The sequence below is a fragment of the Gadus chalcogrammus genome, chromosome 4 (genome assembly GCF_026213295.1).
Source record: "Gadus chalcogrammus isolate NIFS_2021 chromosome 4, NIFS_Gcha_1.0, whole genome shotgun sequence".
NCBI classification, from domain to species: domain Eukaryota; kingdom Metazoa; phylum Chordata; class Actinopteri; order Gadiformes; family Gadidae; genus Gadus; species Gadus chalcogrammus.
In genome coordinates this window covers 33,052,904-33,069,948 of record NC_079415.1, presented here as the reverse complement: position 1 = coordinate 33,069,948, position 17,045 = coordinate 33,052,904, and the positions used below count along the sequence as shown (strand labels likewise).

The window sequence follows — 17,045 nt, the reverse complement described above, 5'->3', positions numbered from 1 at the left end:
ATTGACAAACAAACCGTACACAAAGACACACCAGCATAGACAAACTTAGACCATCGATCAAACGCACACGCTCACAAACAGCAGCAGCTTGAGTGTGGGCGTGCAGTCTGATAGCTCATGTTTACCCAGCCCTCTGGAGTGTGTGTGTGTGTGTGTGTGTGTGTGTGTGTGTGTGTGTGTGTGTGTGTGTGTGTGTGTGTGTGTGTGTGTGTGTGTGTGTGTGTGTGTGTGTGTGTGTGTGTGTGTGCAGCACAGAACACAGGCCCGCTGAGACACACTCCATAAAGAGGTCCTCATAAAGCTTTCTCAGGCTTTAATATGGATTACCCAGCATCCCCAACATTATCTGTATCCAGCGGGCTGATTTACGCTAGTCGTAGCCACGTCGATCAATATGGATATGGTCTGATCGGGCTGATCACGTCGTTGATCATTGGGTCATTGGAAAGTGTTGACGATTATGGATTATGGAATCAGTGGTTGCTACCTTAAGATTTATGTTAACATGGTACTTATTAATCATCTACAAATCGATATTCATGTTTCATTGATGCGAGTTCATCATTAACAATAGGTTTGTTAATACATGTGTAGTTAATGGTCAGTTCCTCATTAACTAAAGGCTTATGAATGGATGTTAAGTAAATGATTAGGTCATCACAAACTTAAGGCTTATCAATCAATGTTAAGTTAATGATTTGTTCATCAGTGAACTAAAGCATTTTAAAAGGACGAATAATTAATGCTAGTTCATCATCAACCATAGCCTTGAAATGTAATGTTTAGTTAATGATAAGTTCATCATAAGTTAGGTTTAAGTAATGATTAGATCCTCATTAACGATGAGCTCATCCTTAACTAAAGTCCTATCAACGAAAGCATTTTAAAAGGACGAATAATTAATGCTAGTTCATCAACCATAGCCTTGAAATGTAATGTTTAGTTAATGATAAGTTCATCATAAGTTAGGTTTAATCAATGATTAGATCCTCATTAACGATGAGTTCATCGTTAACTAAAGTCCTATTAAGACTAACGAGCGTTATTGTATTCGCGCCCCCCAGTTACGAGCATGAATAACACTGAAGATATTGATAAAAAAAAAAAGAAAAAAAAATGGGTATAGTAAAGGTGTGGGGTGGGGGGGGGGGGGGGCGGACCTCCAGGATGCGGTCCCCGGGCTGCAGGCGCCCGTCCCGGATGGCGGCCCCCCGGGGCAGGATGTTCTTGACCAGGATGGGCCCGGGGCCGTGGAGCGCAGAGTCCCTGGTGACCACGGTGAAGCCCAGGCCCTCCGAGCCTGGAGACACACACACAGGCACACACAGGCACACACGTTAGTACACTCGAATACACACATAGACGCACACCGGGGCACACACATAGACACACGCGTACACAAACTAAACTAATGTGTGTGCCTGTGTGTGTGTCTCCAGGCTGAGGGCCTGGAGACACACACAAAAGCAAAAAAAAAAAGAAAATCACCCTAACTGATAGAGTTAGGGTGAATTTCTATTAAGAGTTGACCAGGGGAGTGCGGCTAGGAGCTAGCGAGTTATGCCAACAGTTCTTTTGGCGGCTGGTCTAATGCCTGCAGCCTGCTCCTTCTGGACTCTTGTGAACGGGTAGAGGTCACGGAGGGCTCACCTCGCTGTAAGGGCTCCAAACGCGCGGTTCTGAGTCTGACGTTCTCCGCATGTTTACCGACGTGTACTTTCTCCTATTTTCTTAGGTTGACTTTAGGCTAGGGTGTCATTTCCCCTCTCTCTCTCTCTCTCTCTCTCTCTCTCTCTCTCTCTCTCTCTCTCTCTCTCTCTCTCTCTCTCTCTCTCTCTCTCTCTCTCTCTCTCTCTCTCTCTCTCTCTCTCTCTCTCTCTCTCTCTCTCTCTCTCTCTCTCTCTCTCTCTCTCTCTCTCTCTCCCTCCCTCCCTCCCTCCCCTGGGGGCAAAACCCAAAACCTTTTTTGGTTGAACATGGAAGCCGCCACACTCAGCCCATGTCTCCTCCCTCCCTCCCTCGTCATTGGGTTCAGTGTCTTCTTCAAACGTAAGTAGTAGTGTGTTTCCCCCCAGGGAAGGATAGTGTGTGTGTGTCTGTGTGTGTGTCTGTGTGTGATCACGTGTCTGTCTGTCTGTGTGTGTGAGTCGGTCTGTGTATGCGTGTGTGTGTATAGGATTAAACAACCCTGTGCCTTTAATTTCACGTGTGAGTAGCCCCTCACGTTACCTGATGAAGGGAGGCAGAGAGGAAAGATAGAGGGAGAGAGAAAGAGACAGACGGAGAGGGACAAAAGGAAGATGTGAGAGGAAAACAAGACAGAGTGAGAGAGAAGAGAACATTTGAGAGGAGAGCGAGAGAGGGACAGACAGAGAGAGAGAGGGTGAGAGAGAGAGAGAGAGAGAGAGAGAAAGAGAAAGAGAAAGAGAGATATTGATCGAGAGAGAGAGCGAGTGAGTCAGCCAGACAGTGGGTGCGAGCGAGAGAGAGAGGCCACCCGAAGACATTATTCCGTTTCCCGGGGACAAAAAAGTGATTTCCAGAGGGATTCCTGACATGCCGCACACAGCCCTCCACCTCGGAACACTTTCGCTCTCTGCATCTCTCTGCATCTCTCGGTATCTCTCATCAATCTCTCTCTCTCCCTCCCTCCCACACCTCTCTCTGCCTCTGCCATGAGTGAAATGTGTCCTGCTCTTATGCATACGTGCGTGTGTCCGTGTGTGTGTGTGTGTGTGTGTGTGAGTGGAGGTGAGCACAACAAAGCTAGCGCGGCATGCTAAGAGGCAGAGTGAGATGCTATCCGCTCACTCTGCGCTATGTCTCTGCCTGCCCTACATTAGCACGGATGGCACCCCTCACCAACCCCCAGTCACCCAGTCACCCACCCACTCTCCTGCTGCCTGTCAATCACCCGGAGGAAGGGACTGATGCCAACCAGAGGTTTAGGTGGAAAACACACCGGATTAAACTCTGCTCCCGTCTGGGGGAGGGGGGTGGATGGGAGGGAGGGAGAGAAAGATGGAGGGAGAGGGAGAGGGGGGGGAGGGGAGGGATGGATGGAGAAATGGAGGGAGTGAGAGAGGGAGTGAGGAAGAGATAGAAGGAGGGAGGGAGAGAGGATAGGGCTGGATGGAGGGAGGGAGAGAGGGAGTGAGGAAGAGATAGAAGGAGGGAGGGAGGGAGGGAGAGAGGGAGAGAGAGAGAGGGAGGGAGAGAGGATAGGGCTGGATGGAGGGAGGGAGGGAGGGAGGGAGGGAGGGAGGGAGGGAGAGAGCGGGAGGGAGGGAGAGGGAGAGAGAGAGAGGGAGGGAGGGAGGGAGAGGGAGAGAGGGAGGGAGGGAGGGAGGGAGGGAGAAAGGGAGGGAGAGGGAGAGAGAGAGGGAGGGAGGGAGGGAGAGGGAGAGAGGGAGGGAGGGAGAGGGAGAGAGAGGGAGAGTGAGAGCGAGAGAGAGAGGGAGGGAGGGAGGGAGGGAGAGAGGGAGGGAGAGAGTGAGAGAGAGAGAGAGAGGGAGGGAGGGAGGGAGGGAGAGAGGGAGGGAGAGAGTGAGAGAGAGGGAAGGATGGAGGAACAGAGGCAGTGAGGGAGAGAAAGAGAGGAGGGAGACAGAGGGAGGGAGGGAGGGAGGGAGGGAGCGAGGGAGGCACAGAGGGAAGAAGAGGAGAGGTGAAGGCCAGGAAAACAAAAGTATACAGGCCGCTAGGTGGATTCAACCGAATCAAAGACCAAATCAAAGATGGAGAGAATTCTGTCGGGACACGAGCAGGGGAGGATGAAGAGGGAGAAGGAGGGCTTTGAGGCACGTTTATCTGGATATCTTTGAGCACATGCGCCTCCTTAAACACGTCCTTATAGATCGAGAGCTACAACAAAGCCTGTTTAACTTACCAAGAGGGCTTGGCAGATGTAGCATGCATCTTAGCTTTAGCAGACGCCCGCGTCCAGAGGGACTTGAGGGGCAAGGTCGAATACCATCAAAGCATACAAACAAACGACAACTCCCAGCAAAACCCAGAGTAAAAGCGCGGTGAGATTCGTTGTTATGTTAGTGCTATTAACGGCTAAAAGGCAAAGGGTCAAACCTTCATATGATTAGCCTCAGATGGCCAGTAGGGTCCTCATATATCCGTGAAGGCACTTAATGTACACACTTAATGTATGTTTGTATGCCCTGTCACTAAACGTACGCATTTATTGTATGTTTGTACGTCCTGACACTTAATGTACGCACTTATCGTATGTTTGTACGTCCTGGCAATAAATGCACACACTTATTGTATGTTGTACATCCTGGCACATATCTTTGTTGTGTATTGGGGGATGGGTTAACCTAGTGATAGTTAGTGCTTGGCACTTTGTTCTGTGGACGTCAGTATTGCACCAACACCGATATACTCCTTCTTCTGAAAAATGTACTTATTGCAAGTTGCTTTGGATAAAAGCGTCTAAACGCCCTAAATGTAAATGTAAATGGGCGGAGAAAGAGTGTATCCACAGAGAATTGTGCGGCCCTTAAAGGTGACCCATCATACCACCAGGTGTGAGTGTGCAGGTGGTACAATGGGTCACCTTTAACGCCCAGTGTTGCGCCACAGGTGCGTGTTCCCAACCTCACCTTTCTGCAGCTCTATGTTCAGCCTCTTCCCTCCCTTCCGTGGCCCCGCCCCCACCGGGCCCTTCGCGGGGGGGGGCGGGGTCTGTCCCCGGGGCCCGACGGCCGGCAGCGGGGGGGTGGGCGTGGCTCGCGGGGCCCGTCCTGTGGCGGGAGGAGGCGCCGCCGGCCCGCCCCCCCGTGGCACCGTCGCCGGGGGCGGGCTCTGTCCCCGGGGGCCGGCACCCGGCAAGCGGGGGGGTCGGCGTGCGGTGAGGGGCCCGCCCTGCGGAGGGCGCCGCTGCCGCCGCCGCCGCCCCCCTCGGGACCCCGGCGCGGGGTAGAGGGGCTCAAGCGAAGGATCGGGGGTCTTGGGGCGGACTTGGGTCTTCGGGGGGGCGGGGGGGCCCGGTTTGGCCGTGGCGGGGGCGGGGGCGGGACGCAGGAGCTGCGGGCTGTCGGTCGTCGGGGCCGGGCCGGGCGGGGCGTCGCCGGTGAAGAGCTGGCCAATCAGGCTCTTCTCGTAGCGCGGCTTGTTGGTCACCGAGAGGACCTGCAGGTGCACGCGGGGGGAGCCCAGCACCTGACGGAAGGCCTCCTGCGACCTGGGGGCCGAACGGGGGCAGGGGGGGGGGGGGGGAGAGGAGGGCAGACGTCAAGAAGGGTTATAAAGGGGTCACGTTGTGTTGGTCACTCTTCCTGTGTTTTAGTGACATCACAAGTGGGCGTGGTCACCTAGGCCATGTATGCAGTTTGAAAATCGGCCTTTACCTGTTTTTTGTTTTTTGTTGCATTTTTATGCTGTGTTATGGATGGGAGACAGAGGAGGTTGCTGCAATCAGGACTGAGCCTATAAGCTACCTGGCGCTGCAGGGCAATCAGATCAAAAACAAATAGGCCAAAAAAAAAAAGTTTCTACCCCAGAGCGGTTATTTCTCGAAATAATGCAGGATTAAAGATTATTGCATTATCATACCAATCTGACCTTTAAAATTGGCTGACATTTTAAAATATATATATGTGTTTGAGTTCTTAAACATTCTACATATATTTTTTAAAAATAACCCTTTTCTCATTAAGTTTTTGTTTTAAAAAGCCCTTTTTTTGAGAGCCTCCACCCCAATTTCATTGCACTTTGTGCAACGACAATAAAGAGATTCTGATTCTGATACATGGTACCACCTTTTCCTATGCTTTAGGGGCGTCACAAGCGGGAGTGTCCCCCTAGATGTATGCCGGATAGATTGAGCGTAGACATTTGCTAGAGTCCACCGGTTAAGGCTGGGCATACCGATCTATCCAGCGTACGTCTACGTCTGCCTGCTTTAGTGCACGTGTCTGAGTCGTAGAATAGTAAAATTAATTTCAGCCGTTTCAATCTGTGCGAGGAGATAGGATTCATTCTCCGGTAGCCCGCAGCCCATCTGCCTGCATGCAAGGTGCAGAGCATCTAAACGCTTTCAGAGGTTACGGAGACTGACGTGTCCCGGTCGATTTCAACACAACAACACTCCCGACCGCTTCAGGGAGCGGGAGCCGCCTGCTGGGGTGAGCTGCTCTCCGAAGAGCTGCTCCCCAGAACCACCCCAGTCCGACGGCACAGTACTCAGCACTATAATCAAACAAGTGTCTGGGTTCACTGTCTGTACGAAGGGGGGGGGGGGAGAGAGAGAGAGAGAATGAAGAGAGAGAGAGAGACACAGAGAGAGACTTACAGAGAGACTTACAGAGAAAGAGAGAGAGAGAGAGAGAGAGAGAGAATGAAGAGAGAGAGAGAAAGAGACACAGAGACGCAGAGAGAGAGACACAGAGAGAGACAGAGAGAGAGAGAGAGTCTTACACAGAGAGAGAGAGAGAGAGAGAGAGAGAGAGAGAGACAAGACAGTCAGTCAGAGCTGAATTCTTTTGTTGGAGGCGAGATGCGGACGGGGAGATAGGAGGTGGAGGAAGAGGAGGAGCAGGGGGGAGAGGAAGAGGAGGAGGGAGAGGAGGAGGAGGGGGGAGAGGAGGAGGGTTGGGGGGCTTATCAGTGATAAGAAGTGACAAAGGAGACACTGTGTGAGCGACAGGTGAGATACAATAGTGGCAGGATCAGTCTGGTGAGTAGGGACGTCTGGGGGGGTGTGTGTCTGTGTGTGTGTGTGCGTCTGTGTGTGTGTGCGCGCGTCTGTGTGTGCGTGTGCGTGTGTGTGTCAGTGCATGTTTGTTATTAGAGTGTGAGGGCTCAGGTTCAAGTCTGCATCAACACACACACCACACACACACACACACACACACACACACACACACACACACACAAGGTGGGAGGGAGGGAGGGAGGGAGGGAGGGAGGGAGGGAGGGAGGGAGGGAGAGCGATAGAGAATTGAGGGATGGAGGAGAGGGAACAGTGGAGGACACGCACGCACACGCACACACACACAGAAGAGGCAGTGTGTGAGAGGGTTGTGTGTGAGGTCCGTGCGGCGGGGGGGGGGCTCACTCGGCGAAGGTCTTGTCCAGCAGGGGGGTGTCGTTGATCTGAACGATGCACTCGTCCTCCTGGAAGATCCCGTCTCTACGGGAACGGCTGTTGGGCTCGATGCCCTTGATGTGCAGACCCAGGCTCCTGGGGGCCGGACACACACACACACACACACACACACACACACACACACACACACACACACACACACACACACACACACAGAGAGAGAGAGAGACAGACACAGACAAACCAAGACGGACAGACAGAGACACAAAAGGCAATAAAGAGACACAAACACACACCAAGAAAGACAGACACAAGACACACAAGGCAATAAAGAGACACAAACACACACCAAGAAAGACAGACACATGACACACAAGGCAATAAAGACAGACACACCAAGACAATCACACACAAACACACACACACACACAAACAAAGACAGACAGACACACATCAAGACAGACATGCACCAAGACACACACACAAAGAAAGACACACAACACAACAACACAGATTCATTTTAACATTCATTGTTTGTACTTCAGGTTATTCTTATTCCATATTGCAGGTGCAAGTGCATGTGCGTGTGCATGTGTGTGTGGCGTCATGCGTACCGTCCGCTGAGGGAGGAGTTGTAGGGGACCACGTGGATTCCCAGAGGGCCCTGGTCCCCAGAGAACGCCACCGTCTTGGTGAGAGGGCTGAGGGGACAACACAGTTCCCTGGTTAATCTGGGTCAGAGCTCCTCCCACCAGGTTAATCTGGGTCAGAGCTCCTCCCACCAGGACACCTGGTGGGAGGAGTCAGAGGGCCCGGGGGGAGGAGTCAGAGGGCCCGGGGGGAGGAGTCATAGGGCCCAATGGGAGGAGTCACATAGCCCAGGGGGAGGAGTCACATAGCCCAGGGGGAGAAGTCATTGGGCCCGGGGGGAGGAGTCACATAGCCCAGGGGGAGGAGTCACAGAGCCCGGGGGGAGGAGTCAAAGAGCCCGGGCAGGAACCTGCCCGATTTTATTTATATTGTTAAAATTATATCCTGGAACGAAATACATATTAATAACACAGCACACAACACAACACAACAGAAAACAACACAGCACAAACACGCCAAGTATGACGGGGCTTCATAAGAGCCATGTCCCCTCGCAACCTCTGGAAAGGTCAGGGCACGTGGGTGCAAACACACACATACATACATATTCATAACCCCGCACGCACACACAAACACATCCGCACACATTAATTACCACACGCACAAACACACACATGTCCAATTTGAATTGTTATTGCTGCGCCTACTGCACGAAACCCATTAATCTGTTTGTAGTAAATTGAATTTGCATCGACACACACACACACACACACACACACACACACACACACACAACATGGATCGAAATGATACATCTCCGTAATGTCCGGCCCAAATTATTTTGCTGTCAAATGTGTGTGTGAGTGTACAGGCATGACGTGTGTGACTAAGATTAAATATTAAGGAAGACAATCCACGCATCCTAAACACAAGCAGTGCCCGCACACACAAAGACACTCACACACATACGCACACGCACACACACACACACACACAGAACTCTCTGGCTGCGGTCCATTTAAAAAAAAAAGAAAATTATAAATAGAAAAAAAATGAAGAAATAAACAAAGCGACTCATCAGAGACAGCCGCGGCTTGTTAGCGCGCTATGCTAATAGCTCCGCTCACTATCCGCAGCTACTCCATCAACACAAACACAAACAAGCACCAGCCAGGGAGGGAGGGGGGGGAGGGGGGAGGAGGAGAGAGGAGGAGGGAGGGGAGGAGGAAGGGAGAGCGAGAGAGAATTGAGGGATGGAGAGGAAAGGAGAGGAAGGAACGAAGGAAGGAGTAGGAGGAGGAAGGAGAGGAGACAGAGAGAGGAGTGGGAGGAGGAGGAGGAGGAGGAGGGAGAGAGAGGGAGGAGGAGGAGGAGAGGGAGGAGGAGGCAGAGAGAGGGAGAGGGAGGAGGAGGGGGAAGGAGAGGAGGAAGAGAGAGGGAGGAGGAGGAGGAGAAAGAGAGAGGGAGGAGGAGGAGGAGGAGGAGGAGGAGGAGGAGGAGGAGGAGGAGGAGGAGAAAGAGAGAGGGAGGAGGAGGAGGAGGAGGAGGATGAAGACAGATGGACCTCCTCCTCCCAGTTAACTCCATCTTACATCAACCAGCCGGCTACCAAACTGGGGGCCGCAACTGCGTTGGCGCACGCCGAGCAGAGCGAGAGCGTTTCTGCGCGTGCGTTTGAGAGGGACAAAATGTGTGTACAGTATATGCTTGTCTGTGTGTCTTTGACAGTCATTGTTTACGTGTGTGTGTGTGTGTGTGTGTGTGTGTGTGTGTGTGTGTGTGTGTGTGTGTGTGTGTGTGTGTGTGTGTGTGTGTGTGTGTGTGTGTGTGTGTGTGTGTGTGTGTGTGTGTGTGTGACCAACACAAACAAGTGCTTGTTTGTGTTGGTCACCCCCCTCTCATCTTCCTCCCTACTATTCTCTCTCTCTCTTCCTCTACCTCTCTCTCTCCCCCTCTCCCTCCATCATCCATCACACCAACCACCCTCTTCTCTCTCACACACACCGTCAGTGGAAGCACCCCCTCTTCCTATTCTATTCTAGCATTGTTGTTGTTGTTGTTGTTGTTTCCCAGGTAGGAATGCTGGTTGTTGTACCATTCCAGCTATTGTACTATTTCAGTAATTGTACTATTTTAGTACGGCCCGTCAGAGAGACTTTGGTCCGGTGTCGATGTCGATGCTAGTGAGTGCGGTGTAGCTACCAAGATGCTACGTAGCCTCATCATGCTACGTAGCCTCATCATGCTACGTAGCCTCATCATGCCACATAGCCTCATCATGCCATCTATCGACATGTTCCCTTAGCCCACTGCCGCACGTCAAAGACATGCTCGGATTCTACCAAAATCACGCCCACGCACACACAAACGCACACGAAAGTACACACAAGCACACACAGAGCAAAGCAGTGCAGCTTAATCCAGTGAAGAGTTAGCTGGGAGCAGAACAAAGAACATCGAGATAATCCCTCTACTGGGATCCATATTCCAGATCCACACACATATCTCACACACAGACACGTAGCACAAACTCACACACACACACACACACACACACACCACTAACTCATGCAGTCACACACAAACACAACAACTTAATCACATACTCATGTGGTCTCACACACACGCACACATATCACAAACTGAACATTCATCAAATACTCATGTGGTCACACACACACACACACACTTATCAAACACAGCAACATTCATCACATACTCATGTGGTCAAACACACACACATACACACCATACACACATGTATCGCACACAAACTCGCACAACAGCATTCATCACATACTCATGTGGTCACACACACACGCCAGCACCAGATTGCACTGATCAGTGTCAGCAAGGCCGATGTGTGTGTGTGTGTGTGTGTGTGTGTGTGTGTGTGTAACACACACACATCGTTTAGTATTGAGCCATCTTTGCCGGCACTTTGATCCAGGGTGACTGAGTCGGGGTGGATGTTATAATGACCGGGTTTAGAGGGCATCGTATTCTAGGGTGCCATGGGGATTTGAACCCACAACCTTTGGGCACGAGCCACTACCCTGTCCCTGTTAGTCGCATGCATGTGGAGCCTAAGTCCTGAAATCAAGCGCGGGTTCACACGTGGACGCGTTAGACGTGAACATGTTCACCGATAAACACAGTGAACATATGAGCGGTTCAAATGTGACCACATGAACACCTTAACATGTAGACACGTTACACTTGAACACATGAACACGTGTGTATGTTAAGACATGAACTTGTTTCCACGTGAACACATGGACATGTTAACACATGAACACATCAACATGTTAACACATGAACACATCAACATGTTAACACATGAACACATCAACATGTTAACGCATGAACACGTACACATGCTAACATGTTAAACACCTGAACATGTTAACTCATTAACATGTCAACACAGCAAACCCATAATCACGTGAACACTGAGTGCACAGTGAACACAGTGTACACAGTGAACGCAGTGAACGCATGAACCCATAATCACGTGAACACTGAGTGCACAGTGAACACAGTGTACACAGTGAACGCATGAACCCATAATCCCATGAACAAAGTGAACACATGAACAAAGGGAACCCATAACCAAACAAACACAGTGAACACATGAACCCAGGGACGCCTCACGCCATGAAGGCATGAACCCCAGGGCGGAGCCGGCTCACCTGAAGTTGACCTTGGGCATCTTGCCGGTGGGTTGGTCCTGTCGCGTGGTCCGGGGCAAAGCCCCCTTCAGCACGGAGTGGACATCCTGCACACACACACACACACACACACACACACACACACACACACACACACACACACACACACACACACACACACACACACACACACACACACACACACACACACACACACACACACACACACACACACACACGGTTAGGACGGCTGTGGGACGATAGGTTCCACACTTACATTGCTAACAGTCAACAGGCATTAGCATCTTTAACCACACCCACACACACACAATTACCTAACACAACACAACCCGGGTGCGCGCTAGCCGGTTAGCTTGCGCACGCGGTGGGACCGGCGGCCAATTAGCAAAAGAATCTCCAAACGCCAACATCAATCACCTCGCAGAGCAGGGGACGGTGTGAGCGGGCGAGAGAGAGAGAGAGAGAGAGCTGGAGAGAGAGAGGGTCGGGGCAAGAGAGAGAGAGAGGGATCCACTAACGAGATTGGCCGCTCGTTTCTTCCCTTTGCGCTCTATCCAGCCATCCTTTCCTCGTCCGCTTCTTCCTTTGCTCTACGTTGCCGTGGTACCAGGGAGGGAGGGTGGGGCTCGTTTGAAACTAAGATGACAACAACACAACAGCCTCGGGCTGAGCAAACGACAACAACAAACGACAACAACAAAGGAAGTAGAAAGAGATGGTGGAGGGAAGGAGTCTGGGGGAGAGGAGGGAGTCTGGACCGACCAGAGTCTAACTGTGGCAGGGACACATGGGAGAGAAGGAGAGAGAGAGGGAGAGAGGGAGAGGGAGAGGGAGACCGTGGGATACAGAGGGAGACAGAGAGAGAGAGAGAGAGAGGGGGGGGAGAGCGAGTGGACGAGCGAGAGGACGCGACTCAAAATGAAAAGACGGACAAGATGGTTCTACGCAATTAAGTTCTTCTGCCCTGTCACTTCCATTGTGTCACTGAAACACTAATGGATAAAATAATGCTCCACCCCCCCCCCCCCCCCCACTCCTCAACCAGTCCTTATAGGCCCCGCCTCTTGGGGAAACCAGCGCCGGACCTTCTGTCACACGCACACGCACACACACACACACACACACACACACACACACACTTTGCCATTCAATGCATGAGCAGCATTAACGACCACAACGCTAACACTGAAGCTAACGCCGAGCTAGTGCTAAAGTTAACTTCCGCGGTCCCGTTAGCGTTAGCATCAACACTAGCGCTGACATTAGGAACCGCCTCTTTTTTTTTTTTGTGAGACTATGTACACAAACCCATCGGATCATGGCGTCTGCAGTGACCCACTTATAAGGACAGTGGGAGATAATCGCACAATAGAACGCTGCTGAGTGGATGGGTGGGTGGGAAGGAGGGTGGGGGTGGGGGGGGGAGGAGGATGGGGGAGGGGGGGAGAGCTGGTGGCTCTATTGTTGCTGAGCATCAAGCCCCCCCCCCAACCTGATCCATTAGTGAGACTAGTGTCCCCACACACACACACACACACACACACACACACACACACACACACACACACACACACACACACACACACACACACACACACACACACACACACACACACACACACACACACACCAACTCACACAATGATACAAGCACAAACTGAAACATAAACACACACAAACTGATACACAAACTGCTACATAAAAAAAAAGCAAATACACAACTCACCAGCACACACACACACACACAAACAAACAAACCTAGCTTATAATAGCACCGTAAGTTCAATCAATTGCACTTGAACACTAAGAACAAACACAGTATTCCTTTTAATCCATCCGTTTAAAAATAGCACTGCCATCAAACAATTAACGAAAAGATATAAGCAGATACCTTAAGACGAATGGAATGTGTGCACAAAGACAAACACACACACACACACACACACACACACAACGGAAAGAGATTACCATAGACTGACTCTAATCCATTCTCCTCTTCATCTAAACAACAAATACGAAACAGCCAATGGATGCCTTCCCCCTGTTAGGAACACTGCCTGCCTCAGCCAATCAGCTCTCCCCATGGCGCTTGAAGTGTTTACCGTTTGTAGATTCCTGACTTACTTAGAACCAAGAAAAACAGTAGCCTGTCATAATAACTAATTATATTTTCAATTAGTGACTTCACTGCCGTTCAGGGTTGAATCACCTCCGACACTTCATGAATCATTTCATTGATTAAGATTTAGATTTTCATTAAATATCAATGAAAAATTAAGAAATGTAGTTGCTAGTATTGCTAACAAAAAAAAGAAATGTCACAATAAAAGTACGACATGCACTAGTATTGTCTGCTTGCGACCACGCCAGCTAATTTAGGACACACACTTTGGGCGCTGGTACTACTGAGGACTTGGCTGGTCCCCATAATGAACGAGGGGAGTGTGTGTGTGTGTGTGTGTGTGTGTGTGTGTGTGTGTGTGTGTGTGTGTGTGTGTGTGTGTGTGTGTGTGTGTGTGTGTGTGTGTGTGTGTGTGAGAAATGTGTGGATAGGGTCCTCAGTAGGAAATGGGCTAGCTCTGAGTCCCCTATGCCATCGCTAGGTCCCATGTGCTAGCGCTGTATGCTTCAATTGAGTCCCGTGCGCTAGCGCTGCATGCTAGCGCTGCGTGCTAGCACTGCGTCCCGTGTGCTAGCGCTGCGTGCTAGCACTGCGTCCCGGGTGCTAGCGCTGCGTGCTTCCGTTGCGTCCCGTGTGCTAGGGCTGCATGCTAGCGCTGTGTCCTGTCCTGCGTGCTAGCTCGAAGTCTCGTGTGCTAGCGCTGCGTCCAGTGTGCTAGCACTGCGTCCAGTGTGCTAGCGCTGCATGCTAACGCCGTTTCCTATCCCATGTGCAAGCTCTATGTCCCATTGTGCTAACGCTGCGTCCCGTGTGCTAGCTCTATGTCCCATGTGCTAACGCTGCGTCCCGTGTGCTAGCGCTATGCCCTGTGTGCTAGCGCTGCGCCAGCTTCTGTTTCTTTAGGGGCGCGGTGTCAGCAAGGTGTTTGGACAACATGACAGATGAGGTGATAGCAGATGAGGTGTGTGTGTGTGTGTGCGTGCGTGTCATGTGTCATATCAATCACTCGGGGCGGCTTCTTGGACCTGTGATTTATTCACGTGCACTCTCTCAAATAGCACACACACACACACACACACAAACACAAAAACACACTAGTGTCGGTAGCCTGACACACACAGGAAAGAGGATCATGGGTAATTGATATCGACCGCGTCACACGTGGGAGCAAGGAGGAGTGAACACAGATGTGGTCAAAGACTCACTCCAGAGAGGAGAAAAGCATGAAAAAAATACATTGGGAATAACACTAGACATACTAATGTTAGAAAAATATTGTTTGAAAGGTAATGGAGGGAGACGAAGTGAAAGAGAAAGAGAAAGAGAAAGAGAAAGAGAGAGACAAGGACACCGACAGACAGACAGACAGAGAGAGCGAGAGAGAGCGAGAGAGAGCGGGAGAGCGATACAGAGAGAGTCGGAGAGAGGAGGAGCCACAGCAAGAGACCGGTATTTTGAGGGGCCCTGTTAGAGCATGTAAGCATTGGTGGTTCAGTGGTAGAATTCTCGCCTGCCACGCGGGAGGCCCGGGTTCGATTCCCGGCCAATGCACACACAAACTTTTGATTTCACAAAGGCCGAGCCACAGGACAACTGTACGGAAGTCTGAGATAAATGTCCGTATAATGACACGTAGGCAACGTAGATTTTGAATTAGCGGGAGAGAGAATGTTTTTAACAATAAAGTAAAGTTAAAAAAATACATTGCACCAAGAGAAAGATTGAGTTAGAGAAAGGGTAAGTGGAAGAGATAGAAAAAGAGTGAATCAGAGAAAGTGAGTGAGAGAGTGAGAGAAAGAGCGAGCTAGAGAGGGATTGGGCAGGAATGTGTAAGACAAATAGCGAACCAGTGAAAGAATGTGCAAGAGAAAAAAGTGAGCAAGAGAAAGTTGGTGAGAGAGTGAGAGAAAGATTGAGTGAGTTAGAAAAAGAGGAGGAAAGACTATTGGTTAAATAGTGAGTAAGATAAAGAGTGAGACAGCGAAAGAGTGAGAGGAAGTACTGAGTAAGGGCAAGAGTGAGACAGAGAAATAATGTAGATAAAGATTGTTTAAGGAATGAGGTGAGCGAGACCAAAAATGTGAGAAAGACTAAGTAAGACAATAAATTAGAGGGTTCCCGTGTGTGTGTGCGCGTGCATGTGTGTGTGAATGGGAGAAAGACATGGAATTACAAGTTAAAGACGGAGGGATTGAGAGAGAGGGCGATCGGGCCCAACCTTGCCTTGTCGTCACAGCGGTCACGATGACTCAATACAGCTCACAGCATGTCTTACTGGGTGTGTGTCGGTGTGTGGCAATAGGGCAATAAGAGAGAGAGAGAGAGAGAGAGAGAGAGAGAGAGAGAGAGAGAGAGAGATAGAGAGATAGAGAGTAAAGAGGGAGACAGAGAGATGAGCGAGAGAGAAGCAAAGAGTAAAGGGAGAGAGGCAGAGAGAGAGAGAGAGAGAGAGGCAGAGAGAGAAAGAGTAAAGAGGGAGACAGAGTTGAGAGATAGAGAGAGAGGCAGAGAGTAAAGGGAGAGAGAGAGAGGTGCAGAGAGAGAGACGCAAAGAGAGAGAGATAAAGAGAAAGAGGGAGCGAGAGCAAAAGAGGGAAGAGATTGAAAGTGGGAGAGAGAGGTAGGTAGAGAGAGAGAATGGGAGGTGTGTGAGTGCAGATGAAGTGATAGTCTATTGATTAATGGAACCACCCGGACTCAATCTGCCCAAGAGCCGTGACAGAAACACACACACACACACACACACACTTAAGTCTGAGCAGTCCCAGCCCTATAGATTTCACCAAGTGTCAGTTACAGATTACATATCTGGAGAAAGTAATCAATCACTCGTTGAGACACCCCTCCGTCCCACGGAGCAGTACTTATACCAGCGATTAAATCATTAATGCTAATGTTTGAAGGATGTCAAAATGGCCGACGTCGAATCCAAGTTCCTCCCTAAAGTTTCAGGGAGAAACTTGGGTTCGTACTCGCAGGTCATTCATGAGCTGGTCGTGGTTTAGGGGCCCCCCTTGCTCAAGGGTAGCACCGGGTGTACTGAGGTAACTGGGGTTCGAACTCGGAACCTCAGGCTTGGCGTCTATGCCCGGCACCAAAACACGGTTGTTCCTCTGACGCTAGCTTAGCATCCATTGTCGTTGTGTTGGGCTGCTGAGTGTTGAGACACTTCACATGTGTTTAGTGCTTCACATTATCGACAATGTGCTGGAGCGTACTTTATACGTCTTCATACAACCTCTTTTCAAGTGAAAAACTACTTAACTTGCTTTCGTTCAAATTAATTTTTCTTCCCTTTCTCAATTTAATGTTTCCCTAGTCTTCATCGTTTTATTTCATGGTCAGTATCCTGAGTGATTTTTTTGTCTTTATGTCAATTTGTCGTGTCCTAGCTGACTAATAAATAAAGAAATAAAGTTAATTATCGCAATCATTTCTACAATTACTACCTGTTTGAACAACCTCCGGTTCCAACAGCTTGGAACCATGGTGACAATCGCCGTGGTAACGGGCAATATGGCGGTAAAAGGACAGAATCACTGCAAGGCACAGAGTCTGTCTCCAGATCCTCACAAAA

The 17,045-nt window shown here is 50.3% G+C and overlaps 1 protein-coding gene and 1 non-coding gene across 2 annotated transcripts in view; one reads left to right on the top strand and one right to left on the bottom strand.

The window, feature by feature from the left end:
* The window catches only part of pard3ba (par-3 family cell polarity regulator beta a), a 65,223-nt gene that overhangs the window by 7,346 nt on the left and 40,832 nt on the right, over positions 1–17,045 (bottom strand). The window contains exons 5-9 of the mRNA XM_056588438.1: positions 11,347–11,432; positions 7,678–7,764; positions 7,073–7,198; positions 4,617–5,197; positions 1,161–1,300 (exon numbers count right to left, since the gene is read on the bottom strand). Of these exons, the coding sequence (XP_056444413.1) occupies positions 1,161–1,300; positions 4,617–5,197; positions 7,073–7,198; positions 7,678–7,764; positions 11,347–11,432 (1,020 nt within the window). The remainder of the gene's footprint in view (positions 1–1,160; positions 1,301–4,616; positions 5,198–7,072; positions 7,199–7,677; positions 7,765–11,346; positions 11,433–17,045) is intronic.
* trnag-gcc (transfer RNA glycine (anticodon GCC)) lies at positions 14,949–15,019 on the top strand. Its single transcript has one exon. It is a non-coding gene; the product is annotated as a tRNA-Gly (tRNA).